This window comes from Lagenorhynchus albirostris, chromosome 3, assembly GCF_949774975.1.
Source record: "Lagenorhynchus albirostris chromosome 3, mLagAlb1.1, whole genome shotgun sequence".
NCBI lineage: Eukaryota > Metazoa > Chordata > Mammalia > Artiodactyla > Delphinidae > Lagenorhynchus > Lagenorhynchus albirostris.
The window spans coordinates 166,151,358-166,169,814 of record NC_083097.1 but is presented as its reverse complement, the minus strand read 5'-3'; the positions used below and the strand labels follow the sequence as shown (position 1 = coordinate 166,169,814).

At 46.9% G+C, this 18,457-nt stretch overlaps 1 protein-coding gene across 1 annotated transcript in view; it reads right to left on the bottom strand.

The window, feature by feature from the left end:
• The window catches only part of C3 (complement C3), a 35,097-nt gene that overhangs the window by 5,492 nt on the left and 11,148 nt on the right, over positions 1–18,457 (bottom strand). The window contains exons 18-33 of the mRNA XM_060146712.1: positions 18,103–18,214; positions 17,750–17,835; positions 11,841–11,983; positions 11,536–11,748; positions 10,092–10,158; positions 9,909–9,995; positions 8,984–9,187; positions 8,394–8,469; positions 7,963–8,122; positions 6,855–6,953; positions 4,121–4,277; positions 2,480–2,643; positions 1,304–1,462; positions 1,096–1,155; positions 882–972; positions 709–760 (exon numbers count right to left, since the gene is read on the bottom strand). Coding sequence (XP_060002695.1) covers positions 709–760; positions 882–972; positions 1,096–1,155; positions 1,304–1,462; positions 2,480–2,643; positions 4,121–4,277; positions 6,855–6,953; positions 7,963–8,122; positions 8,394–8,469; positions 8,984–9,187; positions 9,909–9,995; positions 10,092–10,158; positions 11,536–11,748; positions 11,841–11,983; positions 17,750–17,835; positions 18,103–18,214 — 1,930 coding nt within the window. The remainder of the gene's footprint in view (positions 1–708; positions 761–881; positions 973–1,095; positions 1,156–1,303; positions 1,463–2,479; positions 2,644–4,120; positions 4,278–6,854; positions 6,954–7,962; positions 8,123–8,393; positions 8,470–8,983; positions 9,188–9,908; positions 9,996–10,091; positions 10,159–11,535; positions 11,749–11,840; positions 11,984–17,749; positions 17,836–18,102; positions 18,215–18,457) is intronic.

Here is an 18,457-nt window from a genome sequence, read left to right as displayed (position 1 = left end):
CAGAGTGAAGTAAGTCAGAAAGAGAAAAACAAATACCATATGCTAACACATATATATGGAATCTAAAAAAAAAAAAAGGGTCATGAAGAACCTAGGGGCAAGACGGGAATAAAGACACAGACCTACTAGAGAATGGACTTGAGGATATGGGGAGGGGGAAGGGTAAGCTGGGACAAAGTGAGAGAGTGGAATGGACATATGTACATTACCAAACGTAAAATAGATAGCTAGTGGGAAGCAGCCGCATAGCACAGGGAGATCAGCTCGGTGCTTTGTGACCACCTAGAGGGTGGGATAGGGAGGGTGGGAAGGAGGGAGACGCAAGAGGGAAGAGATATGGGGACATATGTTTACGTGTAACTGATTCACTTTGTTATAAAGCAGAAAGTACAGAAACTAACACACCACTGTAAAGCAATTATACTCCAATAAAAATGTTTAAAAAAAAATAAAATAAAGGTCATGGAACAGTTGTAATTTCATGGATGATTAAGATGACTTTGTACAGACTCAGCTTACATTGTCATTGCTAGTCTCACACTGTCATGCAAAGTGAGGACTGCTTGCTGTCTCCTTGTGGGTATTTAGCACAGGACTAGATGCACAATACACTCTCAGAAAGCATTAAGCATCACAGTTATTATTTGTAAGAAGTCTTGCTAGAGACAGAGGGATGGCCAAGATGAACCCCAGTGACCCATCTCTTACCTTGTACAGATGTCAAGGATCATGGAGCTTTTGGCATCCTGAGGCTTCTTGACTAGAAACACAGAAGATAGAAGGATGGCGTAGGGGGTTTCCTGGGTTCTGATCCAACAGGGAGGGAGACATTAGCATGGGGGTGGTGGAAGGGTGACAGATAGGGTCTGGACTCCTTTTACCTGGTTGGGGGGCTGGATGTAAGGAAACCCGGAGGTCAAACTTCTTGCAGGTGACTTTGCCTTTGAGTTTGGCGTGGTACACGGTCACCACCTGGCGAGATGAGAGGGGAGACAAGGTGTCAGCCCACTTGACTTGGGAAGGAGAGGGTGCCTCTGGGGCAGAGGAACCTAGAGAAAGTGGTGGGCCAAGAAGGTGTGGGTTCCCGTTTCTTACCGACAAGGTACCCTGTCCTTTCCCTTGAGCTGTTAATGTGAAATCCTCATTTTCCTTGGTCTGTGGGGAGTGGGGAGAGAGAAGAGAGAGCATTGGGAACCAAGCCTTCCCCTGGCTGTGATGGGCATCTGCCCTCCCTCCCGCCTCCTAGCAAACTCTGACTGGCATGGAGGATGAAAGTGATGAGGGTTTGGCCAGGTGGCTATACCTCTTCTGAGCGCAGGAGGCTAGCAGATTCCCAGATGATACGATGTCTGATCTGAGAGCTGCGGCTGGGTAGTTGGATGGACACATCCAGGTTCAGCTCCTTGTGATCAGGGACATCCTTCTGGTACTGGGCCAAGGCTTGGAACACCATAAAAGTGGCCTGTTGCCCATGACAGAGAAAGAGGGTGAATCTAGAATCTACTGAAGGATGAAGAGACTCAGATCAGACTTGGGGCCCTGAGGCTGTGACCTAGAACCCACCAGAGAGGGTGAGAATACGACTGGGGGTTGCTGGATACCGAGGACATGTCCTAGAACTCTCTGAGTGAGAGAGGTTCAGACCAGAACTTGGAGACACTGGGAACATGTCTAGAACCCACCAGAAAGTATAAACATAACACTGAAAGTCTAGCCACACTGAGAAGGTGGTCTAGACCCATCCAGAGGAGAGAGTCTGAGACAAGAGTTTAGAGGCACTGAGAATGTGTCTAGAACCCACTCATGAAAAAAAGAATAAAATTGGAATCTGGGAACACTAAGCATCTGATCTAGAACCCAAAATTGGAATGTGACGCCGAGAATGTGATTGAGAGCCCACCAGAAAGAAAAAGGGTTAAACTGGAATCTGAGGTTGCTGGAGTTTGAGGTTACTGAACCCATGGTCTAGAACCCATTAGAGACTAGAATAACTGAGAACCTGGTCTAAAACTCACAGTAAGATGCGGTAACACTGAGAGCTTGATGGAACTGAGAACATGGCCTAGAGCCCACCAGTGGGAGAGAAAGGCTTGGATAATGGCCTAGAATCATTAAGAACCTGGTCTAGAACCCACCAGCGAGACAGGATAAGATGGGAACGTGGTAGAAATGGGAACATGGTCTAGAACCTACAGGAGGAGAGAGAGGCTCACACCTGAACCTGGGCCCTGAGAACATGATCTAGACACCAGGATGGAAAAGGAGGCTCAGAACACAGCTTGAGGCATCCAGAATGTAGTCTAGAATCCATAGATGGGTTTGCAATTAAAAAAAAAGAAGATTTCTCAACTTCATTCCAATCATCCTGCCTCATGGGACAGAAGCACTGCCTCTCTTGGTCTCGGTGTCTTCTCCAGAAAGCTAATGGGAGGCCATAGGAGGTTGGGATGCAGGTGCCTGGGGGTGTGGGGCTACTTGCCTGCGTGGAGCCGTAACCACCTCCGTAGTATCTCTGCTCATTGAGCCAGCGCACAACAGGAGGCACAGAGTCAAAGTCTTTGAGCATCAGCAGAGCCAAGAGGGCGTAGGATGTGGCTTCCACGTTGTAGAGCTTCTGGCCAGGCTCCTCCCAGCGGTTCCTTTCTGCAGGGAGAACCCCCACCCCATAATGCTCACTGCTCTGTCTAGCCTGTAAATAGCTCAGAGAAAGCTCAGAAAAAAGACTCATACTAGACCTGTTGGTGTTCAGGTGTCCTGGCCCACATTCAAGGTCCTCAATCTGCTGGCTCCTGCCTCATTCTCTTCCCTCATTAACCTTCACTTCTCCATTTGAATTCTGAACTGCAGCCCCACTGCAGGAGATTCCCTAAACTTGCCAAGCTAATTCTTACCTCTGAGCCTTTGCATATTCTGTTCCCTTGACTTGGAGCACCTTTTCTCCATCTACTCCTGGTTGGTTCTTACCCACCCTATACAATTCAGCTTCAATGGCACCCCAAGATTGGGTGAGGCCCTTCTTCCTGCTGTCTCTCAAAGTATCCTGTGCTTCTCCCATCCCAGCACTATGATGCTCTACAGTAACCTATTAACTCATTTCTTTCTTCAACTGGAGTGTGAGGCCATAATGGCAGGAGCTGTGCTGTATTCACTGTGGTGTCCCAAGTGCCTAAGAAAGTAACAATGGCAGAGACTGTCACTAAGAACCATACCCTCCTCTTCCTGGGTACACAGTTGGACTACATCTCCCAGATGCCTTTGCAGGTAGGTATGGCCACATGACTGAGCTCTGGCCAATGGAATGTGCACGGCAATGATGGGGACCCTTGCATGTCTGGTCCACCTCCATTGCACAGTCTTCCTACTTCCCCTTCAGCTTGGATGGGATGTGTTCTGAGGCCCCAGAGTGGCAGAGCCTGGAAAAGATAGAGGCCTGGATCCCTGCATCACTGTATGGAGGAGAGCTGTTCACCAACAACAAACTTTTGTTGTGTTAAGCCACTTTAGTATATGTTACGTTATGTTACTTGAGATATCTTATTATCAGTGAGTGCAAACATGATACAGTGTCATCACTGTGCTGAATTCCCTATGGCATTATCTTATCGGATCTTAATTACCCTTGAGATAATGATATTATTAACAATATTAAAGGCAATGATGCTATCAGTGATAGAGCTCTTACAGTATGCTAGACCCCTTTCTACTTGCATTATTCATTTAATCTTTACAACCACCCTATGACATAGGTATCATTTTAAGATGAGGAAACTAAGGTCCAGAGAGGCTAAGCAACTTGTACAAGGTCAGACAGTGAGAAAGTGGCAGAGTGGGATTTCAATTTATATCTGTCTGATGTCAGAGCCCATGTTCTTAATGACACCTCACTGCCGTGTCATAGCAAGTGCTCAACACACAACATTCAACATTGTTGAATAAACTGTGCAATGAACCTTCTTGTGTGGCTTACATTAAGAACTTTTCACACCATAGAGTCATCCATCCCAGCTCAGCTTGGAGCTGTCCATCCCAGTGCAGCTTAAAGCCATGCATCCCAGCTCGAGAGGGCCACCCTCACACCCCAGGCATGCATCCCTCTTTACCCCTCCAGGCTGCCCCTCACCTGTGGCTGTGTTCAGAAATTTGTTGACGAGGGCATCGTCCAGCTTGCCCAACAGAGCCAGGGCGTAGCCAGCAATGGCCACAGTATATGGTCTTTGCAACTCTATGTAGTGGTCTTCAAGGAAGTCTCCTGCCTTAGTGATGCTGCGCCCCAGGCTCTATGAGAAAGAGGATTGGGTGCTCTGGTCAGGTGGGCGTTGCTGCCACAGAGAACTGGTAAGGATCACATAAGCATCACTTCTTGGGCACGAGGTGGTTTCTGTCCTTGGGACCTATCTGCCTTGCATCTGTCTATTTTCAAGGGTTTCCCATTGTGAGCTGCTTTGTTGCTGAGTACCTAGTCTGTGCTGGGGTGGGGGGGGCAGGGGAGTCTATATACCCTGTGTTGTGCTAGTAAATGTTTAAACAACATTGTTAACAACCAGCTCTCCAGTGGAGGCACGGGATTGGGGTGGGTGGAGGGGTTGCTAGTTTATAGATTGCCAATTACTGTGGTGTAAAAACTTCCACGATGGTCAATTTCAAGCTACTAATGTGATGTCCCTGAACATGCAGTGGGGAAGAGATGTCCCCAAAAGGCACTCGTGAGCTAGTATGAGGCAGATTCAGCACACCAAGGGAACACCTCTTATCCAATCATTATCATCATCACAGCTAGCTCTTACTATGTCCCAGTCATATATCCGCTCATTTAATCTCATAAAATCCTATGAGACAGGTATTATTTTCATCATGATCCTACTGCGCAGATAAAAATACTGTGACCCAGAAAGATGGGGATTGGGGGAAGACATGATTTGAAGTGTTTGCTGATTTCCCTGGTGTCAATACTATCATGGCTGATTTCAACCTAGCAATGTGGCATCACTGAATGTAGATTTGGGAAGAGATGGGCAGTAACACAACATCATATAATATTTCCACCATACAGATACAATAGACAAAAGTAACTTCAAGAGAATATGATAAAAGGTAGCAAAATATTTAGGAAGTGATACATTTTAAGTGTTTATTACCTGTGTTTTTAGTGTTTAATGTTTGCAGTTTAACTGTAAGTTTATATAATTTAATTTTTAACAATGATTGTCTTTAACAACCAGCTTGCAAAGTCCTGGAAATTTAACAACTGGCTTCCACAAGCTGGGCAGCCTCCTGTTGATTTAAATGCCAGCAGTCTGGTTCCACAGCCTATGCCGTACTTCATGCTGTGTTGTAGAAGAAACAATCCTTTTGCCTGCCCAGCTCTCCCTCCTACATCTGTCATTGACTGTTGTAAGAATACCTCCTCCCTTTCATTCACATGGCCACAGTGGAAGCAGCCATATTTGCCCACTAAGACCTACTTCCTGGCCTCAGCTGATTGGTCCAGGGGTGAATCCCTGACCCAAGCTGAGCCAATCAGAATCCTTCACTGGGAATCTGAGCTCTAGCCTTGGTCTGACTATTTCGCCAAGGAAGACGGCCATGTTCTGCCAGTCAGGCTGGATGGCAGGGAAAAGTTGAATTATTGGGCGAGAAGGGAATGAAAGACATGTGAGAACATGAAGAACAAAGCATCCTGGCAGAGTCCCTGAGGCTATTTTCATTTTTTTTTTTTGACTTCACAGGCATGTGGGATCTTAGTTCCCCAACCAGGGATCGGACCTTAACCACTGGACTACCAAGGAAGTCCCTACTTTCATCTTTGAATTCGATAAATTCTTAGATCCCTAAAATAAAATTCCCATCTATTTTTGTAAAATCTAGGTCACATGTATGATAACTAGGACACATGTGTGACATCTAGGACAACTCAGAGAGTCCTAAAAAAAGGCAAAGACTATTATACCCATTTTACAGATGCACACACTGAGGCCCAGCAAGGGGAAGTGCCTGAGAGTCAGGATTTGAGGTCAGTTCTGTCTGACCCCACAGTTCTAGTGCTCTTTTCTGCTATAATTTCTCTCAAATCTTCAAGGTTGGAACCAGGAAGGCCTGGGTCCCTCTTGGGCATAAAAGGTAACAGCCCCCTCCCCTCCACCTCTTTTCTGGGGTTCTGAGGAGGGAGAAGCAGCTGGCTGAAGGGGAGGTCCTGAGGTTCCCCACTAGGGCAACTAAAATTCAAACAACCCACTCTCAAAACCCCAGGGCAAAGCAGAGGGAGTGATTACAGATTCTCAGGAGCCTGTCTTTCTAAGCTTCTCTGCTTCAGAACCAAAACTAGAGGAAAAGGGGATAGCAGTGAGCCAACATTTTTAATGCTTTTCCTTTTGGGGTCATGGACCCCTTTAAAAATCTCCTGAGAGATCCCTCAGACTAAGGTAATAATCTTGAGGATTCCGCCCCCACTCCCCTTTTAGCTCTGTGTCCTGAGTTTTCTTTAGGGAAGCAGCAAGGATACAGATGTAGGAGTGTTGTGGAAAGCAAGCTGAAGGGGCTTTTGTTGAAATTGGCTACAACTCTCTGACAATGGTAAAGCAGGCAGAAAGGACCTGATCTTTGATTTCTCTGTGCCTCAGTTTTCTCTTCTGTAAACTGGGGATAATAAGAGTAGCCTACCTCTTGGGCTGTTACAAGTATTACAGGACTTACACTTGTCACACTCTTAGATGAGTTATCTTAGTTAGATACTCTTATGGCTGCTGTGGTGGTTGTTACCGCACTGGGAGGACTGGAAATGGCCCGAAAGCAACACCTCACCTTCCCAAGTGGATGCGTGGGGGAGAGGAAGGGGGGAGAGAGCGGGGGACACTTACGTTGACCTGTGCCTCGCAAATGTCTCTAGCCTCCTGCAGCGCGATGAGAACAAACGCCGTGAGGGACACGTCTTTCTCCTCGGGATTCTTGAAGCCACCCTAGAGGAGAAGCAGGAAACAAGGATAGGGTCACCAGTGTGTTCCCACACGCCAACCAACCCCCCTGTAGGATCAGCCGGTTAAGGCAGCGCTGGGTCTCTTCCCAGTTTCTCCCCAGGAGGGTCAAGCTCTTTGGTATTCGTTCATTCATTCTGCAAATGTTGCTGATGGTGTGGTTGAGATGTTGGATGAAAACCAGACTCCGGCCCCAGCCCTCATGGAACTCCCCATCTGGTAGGGGAGACAGATAGGAACCAACCAGCTCATCAACAAATATATAATTACAAACTGATGAGTGCTGCACAGGAGAAGTGGATGTGGCATTGAGAAAGGACAGTGGGAGTGTGACTCAGTCACGGAAAAGTGTCCCTGAGGGATGATAGCTGGAACCACAATCTGAACAGTGAGTAGGAGTAAACTCTCAAAGAGGGCAGGGGGTTAGCATGCCAGGCAGCAGGAACAGCATGTGCAAAGGCCCTGTGTCTGTATAGAGCAAGGCTCCCAGCAGTACAGGTGGAGTGTGGAAAGAAGGAGGTAAGGCTATGAGGCTGGAAGCCTGAAAGGTCAGGCTAAGGCATCAATTCTCCAACTTAAGCACAGCTGGTGGGGGTGGTGGGGGAAGGGTGTTAAAACTTAGATTCCTAGGCGTTGCCCCTAAATTTTCTGGTTCGGTGCATCTGGAGTCCAGCCTGAGAATTTCTGACATTTTGCATTTCTAACAAGTTTGCAGATAGTACTGATGCTGCTGGCCTGGGGAGCACACTTTTAGGACCACAGCTCTGAGTTCTGTGTTTAAGAGCAATGGGGAGCCAGGGGAATTTCGTTTTGCACCAGATCCTGTAGGTCTCTGGTTTTTGCAAGGGAGGAATGACACTTTCAGTTCCCTCATTTCCCTATTCCCACACACAGTGAATTGGGCAGTGGGTGGATGACGGAATCTTCCTCCAGTCCATCCTGTGATGCTCAGGTGCCCTCCTCTCCCAGCCTGCTCCGAATCTCTGCCTCTTACAATCATTTCTTGGTGTATCACGGGCCCATCCTCCTGGAAGACTCCATCAGGCTTCTGCTTCTCTAGGATCAGCCATTTGACGGCCCCACAGAGGACCTGGGAGTCGATGGCAATGAGGTTGGAGGCCAGTGAGAAGACCTTGACCACGAAGGCCGTCAGCCTGGTGGGTGGGTACAGAGCATGAGCCAATTGTCTCTGGGATCTGGAGACTGGCATCCCAGACAACCAATGAGCAGAGAGAGGCAGGGCCTAGCCTGGTCGGCCCAGGTTCCCTTCCCAAATCTCAGGGCCCAGCGTTGCCTGCAGGTTACTTAGCGGGCTGGTACCTTGACTCTGGGTGGCGGCCCGCCTAGACCACCCCAGGCCGGGATCCAGGCCCTGCTCAGGGAGGTGCAAGGCTGAGGATGAGCAAGCTGATCGTGGAGACTCACCAGGTGCTGGGTGGCCGGTTCAGGAAGGCGGCGTAAGCCGAGTTGGGTTGTCTGTAGGCCAGCTGCTGGGTGTACCCTGCAGGGAGGAGAGAAGTGTCACTAGAGGCTGCGTGGAGGGGGTGGCTGGGGTGGGTAGGCCAGGTAGGGGAGGGGCTTAGAAAGAGGATAAAGATTCTGTGAGGGGCGGGACAGGGGTCCAGAGAGGAAAGGTGGGGCTCTGGGCAGGGGGCGGGCGTATAGGAGGGAGGGGAGCTTAAAGCAGAGGGGGACTCAGAGAGGGTGGGAGGATCAGAGAGAAGAAGGGGAAGGAGTTCTCGGAGGAGAGGGGATTCAGAGAGAGGAGGGTTCTCAAAATGGGTTCTCAGGGGCAAGCGGGCCTCAGCGGGAGAGGGAGCTCAGAGAGGGGCTCAGAGAGGGGTGAGGGAGTGCTCTCAGAGGAGGGGCGGGGCCTCGAGATGGGCGGGGTCTCAGGAGTGGAGGGGGCTCAGAGGGGCAGGGTCCAGGGGTGGAGGGGTTTCATAGGAGCGGGTCTCAGAGAGGTGGGGGTCTCAGGGCCGGAGGGGGCTCAGAGGGGCGGGTGGGGCGCACACCCTTCTTGATGAGCTCCAAGGACTCCTGCCGCTTCTCCAGGCCGAACTTCTCCCACTGTTCTGTGTTGTCCAGGTAGTGCACCGCGATGACCGTGGGCGTCATGCTGATCATGTTCTGCTCCCCACAGCCCGAGGGGGTTTGGATGAGGTGCTTCAGGCGCTCCCCGTTGATGGCGTCCTCTGTCAACTGGGCCACTGGGGTCCCTGCAGCCGGGCGTGAGGATGGCACTCAAGTCTGGGGCTGCCCCCAGCATTTCCAGGCTCTGACCAGCCAGGGCCCAAGGGGTCAGGGACAGCTGGGAGCATGTCAGTGATGGAAGTGACGCACGGCTGAGTGGCTAGAGGGGGCTCTGCATTTGTGGGCGGTGGGAGTGGGCTTCTGCTTCACAGGGGAACTCCGGTCCCTGGGTCCTCTGGTTACACCAGTGGTAAAATAATTCCAGGGACAACAACCATGAATACTTTCATCATGCTTCATGCTATTGGCTAGGCTCTGTTCTAACACCATACAGTATCTCATTTAATCCTCCCAACAACCCTTAGATATCGATACTATTATTCACCCCTATCACAGATGAGGAAACCAAGGGTCTCCTCCCAAAACCTTACAGCTCTCAAGTTGCAAGGTGCCTTTCCAGCTCCGTCTTGCCCCTTCCTGCCCCAGTTCTCCATCCGAGGTGATTAAATCCAGAACTTCTTCTCTTGAACTCTACTGCTTCTTTATCAGCAAAAGCTATTTGCTGAACTAAGTACTGCCTGGAGCCTTCTATAAAGCAGATTAAGGAGGGGTTCTAGCTGAAGAGGAGGCGGGAAACACAGTGGTTAAATACTCCTGGGATTAGATGGAACTGGGCTCCCTGCTTGGGAGTCATGGCCCCCCAACACCACTCTGGGTCCCCTGGGATTGGGGCCAAGGGCATCTCACCTTGCAGGAGGATCTTGGTCTCTGACTCCGTGCCTGGGACTTGGTCACTGAGATCGGCGGCTTTGATTTCCTCTCGCTGCACTCCCTCTGCCGGGTGAATGGGAGACACCGATGGCACCAGCCCCCTCCCACCCCACCCTGCATCACCACCCAGGCCTCACCCCCTCTGCCTCGCTGACTCACTTTGGCCCAGATGTTCTGGATCCAGTGTGCGGACGGCCACAGTTTTGTTGATTCTCATTCCTTCTGGCTGGACAGTGTTAGGGGTAGGGGGAGTCGTGTGAATAAAAGGGCAGACAGACAGTCAGCAGGGCACTGTTCTTGGGATTACTGTAGCATAAGGCATGATGGCCTCCACCTGACCTTAGCTGTATGACTGGAAGTCAGTTACTTAACTTGTCTGTGCCTCAGCTTCCTTCCTTATAAGGAGGTAATATAAACATCTACCTTGGGCTTCCCTGGTGGTGCAGTGGTTGAGAGTCCGCCTGCCAATACAGGGGACACGGGTTCGTGCCCCGGTCCGGGAAGATCCCACATGCCGCGGAGCGGCTGGGCCCGTGAGCCATGGCCGCTGAGCCTGCGCGTCCGGAGCCTGTGCTCCGCAACGGGAGCGGCCACAACAGTGAGAGGCCCGCGTACCGCAAAAAACAAAAACAAAAACATCTACCTCATACCCACTGTTGTGCAAATTAATAATAAAATTATAAATTAATAAAGAAATAACAAGACCTTTAGAAATCTTCCTATGTGCCTAGAAGATTGCTTTCCTGGGGTTAATTCATGTAATCTTCACAACAACCCACTGGAGTGGGTACTGCTATTATCAATGCCATTTTAAAGATGGGGTAACTGGGATACAGACAGGTGAAGTAACTTGCCCAAGGTCACACAGTGAGTAGAACAGAATTTGGGCTTGAACCTGGTACTCTGCTCCAGAGTCTGTTTTTAAACCAAATGCCTCTCAATGGGCTAAATAAAATAAAAATCTAAAAATAAAACAAATAATATAAAAGTAAAACAAAAATTTTAAATAAATAAGAATAAAGAAAAAGAAAAAATAAATGAAAGAATGTACATAAGTACTAACACAGTGGCTGACACATAAGTGCTCAATTAAAATAGGGGCTATCTTAATTAGAATCAAAGGCCCAATGTGAGCCGTCATGTGTCTACAGATAAACATTTTTATTTTATTTATTTATTTATTTGGCTGCACCGTGCGGCTTACGAGATCTTAGTTCCCTAACCAGGGATCGAACCCGGGGCCACAGCAGTGAAAGCGCTGAGTCCCAATCACTGGACTGCCAGGGAATTCCCACCAAGATTTTTAAAGTCAAAAGAAAACTCCTATGCTGAAAGGTGTTACAAAATGTCATATTTGATATTAAAATATATTTTAATGAAAAAAATATTATTGATCTTTGTTTGAGCTTTTGGGTGCACCCTAAAATTGTGTGCCCAAGGAGAATACCTCACTTGCCTCACCCTAATCCCGGCCCTGCTTCCAAACCTCCAGGACTCCTGAATTTCCTAAGGTTGGCCTGGGTCTCTAACCTGGGTTGACAGCACAGGGAGAACAGGAGCCTTTCCTGAAGGACGAGCGGCAGCAGGTACCCCAAGGACTCACCACGACCTTCAGGGTCTTCTTGACGCCATCACTGATGAAGTGGTTGTAGACAGCAGCCTTGACCTCCACCTCATGGAGGCCGACCTTCAGGGGCACGATGACATAAGGCACGGGCACCGAGGACTTGGGTGGGATGATCAGAGTCTGCTGGTGGCGCTTCTTGGCCGTTGCCAGGCTACAGAAGGCTGGATTGTAGAGCAATTCCACCCTCACCTGCCGGGGAGAGAGAGTATCAAGTCAGGGGAATGTACCACAGACCCTCTTCTCCAAGCCCCCATCATGCTTCCATTGCACCAGGGGCCCACCTTGAGCTCCTCCGCCTCCCGGTAGTTGTAGAGGACGGCTCGGATCTCCACCTGCTCATTGCGCACAACAGAGTAGGGTAGACGCAGGTCAATGAAGAAATCCTGCATCACCGTGACCTCATAGGGGTCAGCCACACAGATCCCTGCCCGGGTGGAAACAGAACATGAAGTGTCAGGGGTGGGGCAGGGGGTGGGCCAGGTGGACTGGATCCAAGTTCAGGTCCAACTTCTTGCCCCTACCAATGTCTCAGTGCTTACCTCTGACCACTGGAGCTGTCCCAAGGTCAGCCTGTCTTTGCAGAAGCCCATAGACGAACCATCATTAATGGTGATAACTTACAGATGGTGGTGGTGGCGGGGAGTTGCCATGATTTAATGGTTCCCATTTTCTCTGTAATTTTACTCATAGATAGATATGTAGGAGGGAAGAAGGCAAGCATAAATGAAAGGTCTATGTGTACGATCTCCAAAATGGTAGCCCCAAGTGGTCACTGGGCACTTGAAATGTGGCTAGCTCGAGTGAGAACTGGATTCCTACTTTTATTTCCTTTTAATTAACTTAGATTTAAACTTAAAAAACCAATGCTCATTGTGAATGTAATAAAAACCACTGAATTGTACACTTTCAAATGGTGACTTTCATGTTATGTGAATTACATCTCAATTTTAAAAAGGATGCTTGATTCAGTGATTGGAAAACTTTTAAAGTTTTTAGTTTAAGTATGTTTAGAACAACTTGGATAGGCCAATCTACCTTTTCAACTGTAAATTTTATGGATCCCGAAATACAGATCAGAGTATTTTCAATGAAAAGCTAGCATCCTAATTTAGATGCACTGTCAGTATAAAATACATGGCAGATTTCAAAGGCTCAGTACAAACAAAAATAAAATACATGGGCCTTCCCTGGTGGCACAGTGGTTGAGAGTCCGCCTGCCGATGCAGGGGACACGGGTTCGTGCCCCGGTCTGGGAAGATCCCACATGCCGTGGAGCGGCTGGGCCCGTGAGCCATGGCCGCTGAGCCTGCGCGTCCGGAGCCTGTGCTCCGCAACGGGAGAGGTCACAACAGTGAGAGGCCCGCGTACCGCAAAAAAAAAAAAAAAACTTGATTAATAAATTTGAGATATTAATCGGTTATTCTTAAATATTAATAGATTTGCTATTGTAACATGATTACTGTGGTAGTGGTTTTGCAAATTTTTACAAAATGTTGAAATAATAATATTTTGGATATATTTGGATTAAATAAAGTGTATTATTAAAATTGATTTAATCTACTCCTTTTTTGTGGGGCTACCAGAAAATTTTAGATGACATACACAGCTTGCATTATATTTCTAATGGACAGTGCTGATCTACATTGTAAAAATTAATGAAAGGACACCTCAATTAAAATTGGGGAAGGGAAGGCCTGTAGAGGGAGCTCTGATGCCCTACCACTGACTTCAGTTATCCCAAACAGGAAGATGTTATCCCAAACAGGAAGATGTCAACAGATCCCAACAGGAAGAAGCTTCAATTACAGACCCCAACTGGAAAAGATGTTTGCACTCCCAAACAGAAAGTGCAATTAACTTAACTACAGCAGGAGGAAGGAAGATTTTCTTCCCGCCCAGCAACAAGCCCAGCCAATGAAAACACTGCAGCTCAGCCAATGAGAAACTGTCTTACCTGAATTGTTACTTTCCTCCAATGAGGACATATTTCTCTTGCTGATGACTTGTTTGCCCTACCCTTCATTCTATAAAAACCTTTAATTTTGTACAACTCCTCTGAGTATCTCTCCTTGCCAGATAAGATGGTGCCCAGCTCATGAATTGTTTAACAAACCCAATTAGATCTTCAAATTTACTCAGTTGAATTTTGTTAACAACATTGAGCAAAACGATGCTTAAAAACAGTGGTTACTTGTGATACAACAGTTACCAGATTAAATGTAAGCAAAGTGTTGATGCAAGTGAAATTTGTGAAAACATTATCACATTAATAATAATGTTACACCAAGAAATCTATTAAGATTGGAGGGAATTCCCTGGCGGTCCAGTGGTTAGGACTCCCTGCTCTCACTGCTGAGGGCCAATCCCTGACTGGACCAGGGTTCAATCCCTGGTTGGGGAACTAAGATTCCATAAGCCACGCACCACCGCCAAAAAAGAAAAAAAAAAGATCTGATAATTTTCCGTATTCTTCAATGGCAGAAAAAATAATAATCAGAGGCTTGAACAAAATCCTTATTTCCCAATCGACAGTCATTTACTCATCACCCTCGGGGGGTCTGCTAGAGTCACTGGTTTAATTTACCATTTCTTACTTACTATTCACATTTTTAAACTCAAATTTAATTTACTACGGTGCATGAGAACCCAGGTTCTTGTACTATAAACAGGTTACCTCAAGGAAAACAAAATGATTTTGTTAAATACTAGTTAGCTTGTGTTGCCCGCAGAAAGCTAGACCACTCTCTCTTCGTTTAAAAAAGGAGTTAAACAAGAAGTAGAGACAAGGTAAAGGCATCCTTGCACTAGACTTAGCTTTTCTCCTTGAATGAGATGGAAGGAAGAATGGAAAGAGAACCAAAAAAGGAATGACTTATGATACACAATTCCTGTCACTTCAAGGCAGTGAAACAATTATTCTGTGTGATACTGTGACAGTGGCTACAAGTCATGATGTATTTATCCAAACCCATAGAATGTACAACACCAAGAGTGAATCCTAATGTCAACTATGGACTTCAGTTCATAATAATGTATCAGTATTGGCCCATCCACTATAACAAACGTACCACACTAATGCAAGATGTTAACAATAGGTGAGAGAGGGGTACGTGGCACCTCTCTATACTTTTTGCTCAATTGTTTCTGAAAACCTAATACATTTTTAAAAAATCTCTTTGTTAAAAAGAAATGAGGGACTTCGCTGGTGGTCCAGTGGTTAAGAATCCGCCTTCCAATGCAGGGGACGTGAGTTCAATCCCTGGTCTGGGAACTAAGATCCCCCGTGCCACGGGGCAACTAAGCCCGTGACCCACAACTACTGAGCATGCAAGCCACAACTAGAGAGCCCACGTGCTCTGGAGCCAGTACACCACAACTAGAGAGAAGCCCTCACGCCAAAATGAAGAGCCCGCGCTGCAACTAAGACCCCACGCAGCCAAAAAGTAAATAAATAAATAAATATTTTTTTAAAAAGACATGGCTACGCCAGAAACTAACACAACACTGTAAATCAACTATACTTCAATTAAAAAAAAGAAAGAAAGAAAGAAATGACTTCTGATGCCTGCTTTGTGTCATTTAAGGGAGCGTCTATGCATCTCCGAAAGGCATTTACCCTTTGATCCCTAAAGTATGCTCGACTCCAATAATAAAAATAATAGCTCACACTCACTGAACATTTACAATGTGTCAGGTACTATTATCACTATTATAAAATCCCAACACTTTGAATAGGTATTATTTCTATTGTGCCCATTTTACGGATGAACACAGAGAGGCTGGGTAACTTGACGAAGGCCACACAGCTGCCCCGAGGAGGACCTGCGATTTGGACACAGGCACTTGGGCTTGGGAAGCTCCTTGCTTTTAACCTGACTGACTCTTTAATTCCTAATAGCTCACAAGTCTAAAAATTTCAAGTTCTATTGGTTATCATGCTTCAGTCTTTATTCTGAAGTTTGGATTCCTGAAAGTTTCATTCACTTGTGATCCTGGGCAAGTCACCTTCTTTCCCTGGCTTCAGTGTTCTCAGTTGTAGGAGAATCATAGTACCAACCTTATAGGGTAGTTGTGAGCATTAAATGAGGTAATATGTAGAGAGTTAATGATGTTGAAAAGACATCACAGGCAAGATCTAAAAACCACAGGGATTCTGCCCCCCCCTTCCGGGGACATTTGGTAATATCTGGGGACATTTTGGATGTCACAACCAGGGAGATGGGTTGCTACTGGAATCTAGCAGGTAGAAGCCATGAAGATACCCGACATCTTATATTGCACAGGACAGTCCCCTGCCACAAAGAATGACCCAGCCCAGAATGACATCAGTGATGAGATTGAGAAATGCTGGTGCAGGGAAGAACTCTTCCAACATTCATGTCCATACAAATCTCCTGGGGATCAGGAGATGTTTCCAGTGATAAAATGCACATTCTGACTGAGCAGGTTAGGAGTGACTAAGATTCTGAATGTCTAACAAATTCCCTGGTAAACCTACTTTACCAGATTGCAGCTGGCCCAGGGAATAGGCTTTGAGGGGCAAGGATCTAACTGTGGTTTTCAACTTTTTTTTTTTTTCAAGCTGCAGGAACTTTTTTTTAGGTAAAGGGAACATCACACAGAATCTCGATATATGGAAATGTACAACAGGCAAATATGAAGATGCTCTGATTTGAAACAGGGATGGGGGCCCCAAACTAGAACAGTGCTGAGTGGCTTTGGAGTCTCAGGCAGAAGGAAAACTATGTGCTCTGTGCATATGATTTCATCTGCCATCATCACTTGTTCAAGAGAAATTAGCAGAAAATTGCAATACCTTCCATTAGAAGCAAGATAGACAAAGAAGCAGATTTTGAAAATCTTGAAGCCAGGAAAGTAAAATGATAATAAAGTAAAATTTATGATAAATTACAACCAAACAAACTTATACTAGAGTATATTAAGTTCTGAGTTTGCTATAAATAAAATACACTTAATGTTGTGAGTTTTAATACACCTAGTTTTAAAATGTTTTAGTGTTTTCAATAGTTTTTCAACCTCTTTAATGCTCTGGAAAAAATTAACCTTTAAAATATACATAAAACATGCATATGGGACACATCTTTCCTTTTACCTCAAACTCCATTATGGCTTGGCACGCTGCCGGTTTATATTTAAAATCTGGATATTTTGTACAACATGTTTTCTTTGCATTCATTTTGATTTTTTTCCAAAAAACCTATTGCATGAAAATATGATTTATCTTGATGACTGAGTGTTTTGGCACCCACTTAATTTTGCATTCAAAGTCAGTGCCTCACTCTCCTTGCCCCATTCTCAGACCTGCTATAAGTCATCCATATTTGGCTAGGGTGTGTCAGGGTCTCACACCCAGCCCTTGGTGGCGGTGGGGCGGGAGGGCAGGGGGTGTACACATACACCTTTTTTTGTCGTGTTTCACAATCTAACCACCAATGTTTCAATCACTCATTTCATCCCGCTTCCTCTTTTAGTTTTTCTTTGTTGACCTGTTTTTTTTTTTTGCGGTACACGGGCCTCTCACTGTTGCAGCCTCTCCCGCTGCGGAGCACAGGCTCCGGACGGCATGTGGGATCTTCCCGGACCGGGGCACGAACCTGCGCTCCCTGCATCGGCAGGCGGACTCTCAACCACTGCGCCACCAGGGAAGCCCTATTTTTTCTTCATTGCTTTACCCAGTATCATGGCAACATCACCCCTGCAAAGTTTTTGTTGCTATAAATCATTCTGTATGATACTATGATGGTGGATACAAGTCATTATACATTTGTCCAAACCCATAGAACGTACAAAACCAAGAGTGAACCCTGACCTCAGCTAAGATCTTGCAGTGATCATGACGTATCCATGCATCCTTCGATTGTTACAAATGCACCATGCTGGTGGGGGATGTTGATGGTGAGGGAGACTGTGTCTGTGGTGGGGAAAGGGGTATATGGGAAATCTCTGCACCATCCTCTCAATTTTGCTCTGAACCAAAACTGCACTAAAACTAAAATCTATTTACAAAAAGCACCATGTCACTCACATTCTACACTCTATTGCCTCTCCAGGAACCAGAGGAAAGTGTCAGCCACCAGGAAACAAAGGATCTGTCAGGATTGAATGAGAAAATGCCCGGGGCGGTCTGGGGTCCCGGCCTCCTGAGGACCAGACCACCATCCTCTCTCACCTTTCTTGTCTGACAAGCTCACAGCTAGAATCTCCCAAGTGGTGATGGAGTCTTTCAAAAACACGTTCATGAGCTTCGTGGAGATTCTGGATGGGGGAGGGGAGGCATTAGAAGATACCTAGCATGGTGGAGGGGGAGAGCTGGTAGGGAGGGGCCCCAAGGGACAGGGTTGGAGTGGGGCTGGCAGGTGGGCACGTGTAGGTAGCCCCAACTCTTCTAGGCTAGGTTGCGTGATTCCACAATGATTCCAGAAAAGAGGGGGCATTGAGGTGCGTGCAGACTCAATGTCCAGTCTGGGGTGATGATAGGGGCTGGCCTGGGGGTGGGTGGAAGTGGGAGCATCCCAGCCTTACCCATTTTTGTCTGCGACTTTAAGGTCCTCAACAATGGTCCACAGCCAGCTCTCTGGGAACTGGCTTCGGGAAATGATGTCCTCCTCCGGGATTATTTCATCATCCAGGTCACCTGCGGGGGGTGGGAGTTAAAACAGACCCACTTTCCCCACTGTCCCCTTTTAGATATTTATCTCTATAATACCCTGGAGGGAGTCCTCGCAGCGACACACCCAGGGTCACGTGATCACTTCCGGGGACCCTAGGCACATTTGCCTCTGGGGGTTCCTTTCTCCATAAAAAAAATTAAAAATCATATTTTACAATTCTGTTGGTAGAAAGGTGAAAATAAGCCAGGCTGAACTGCATTGATTTT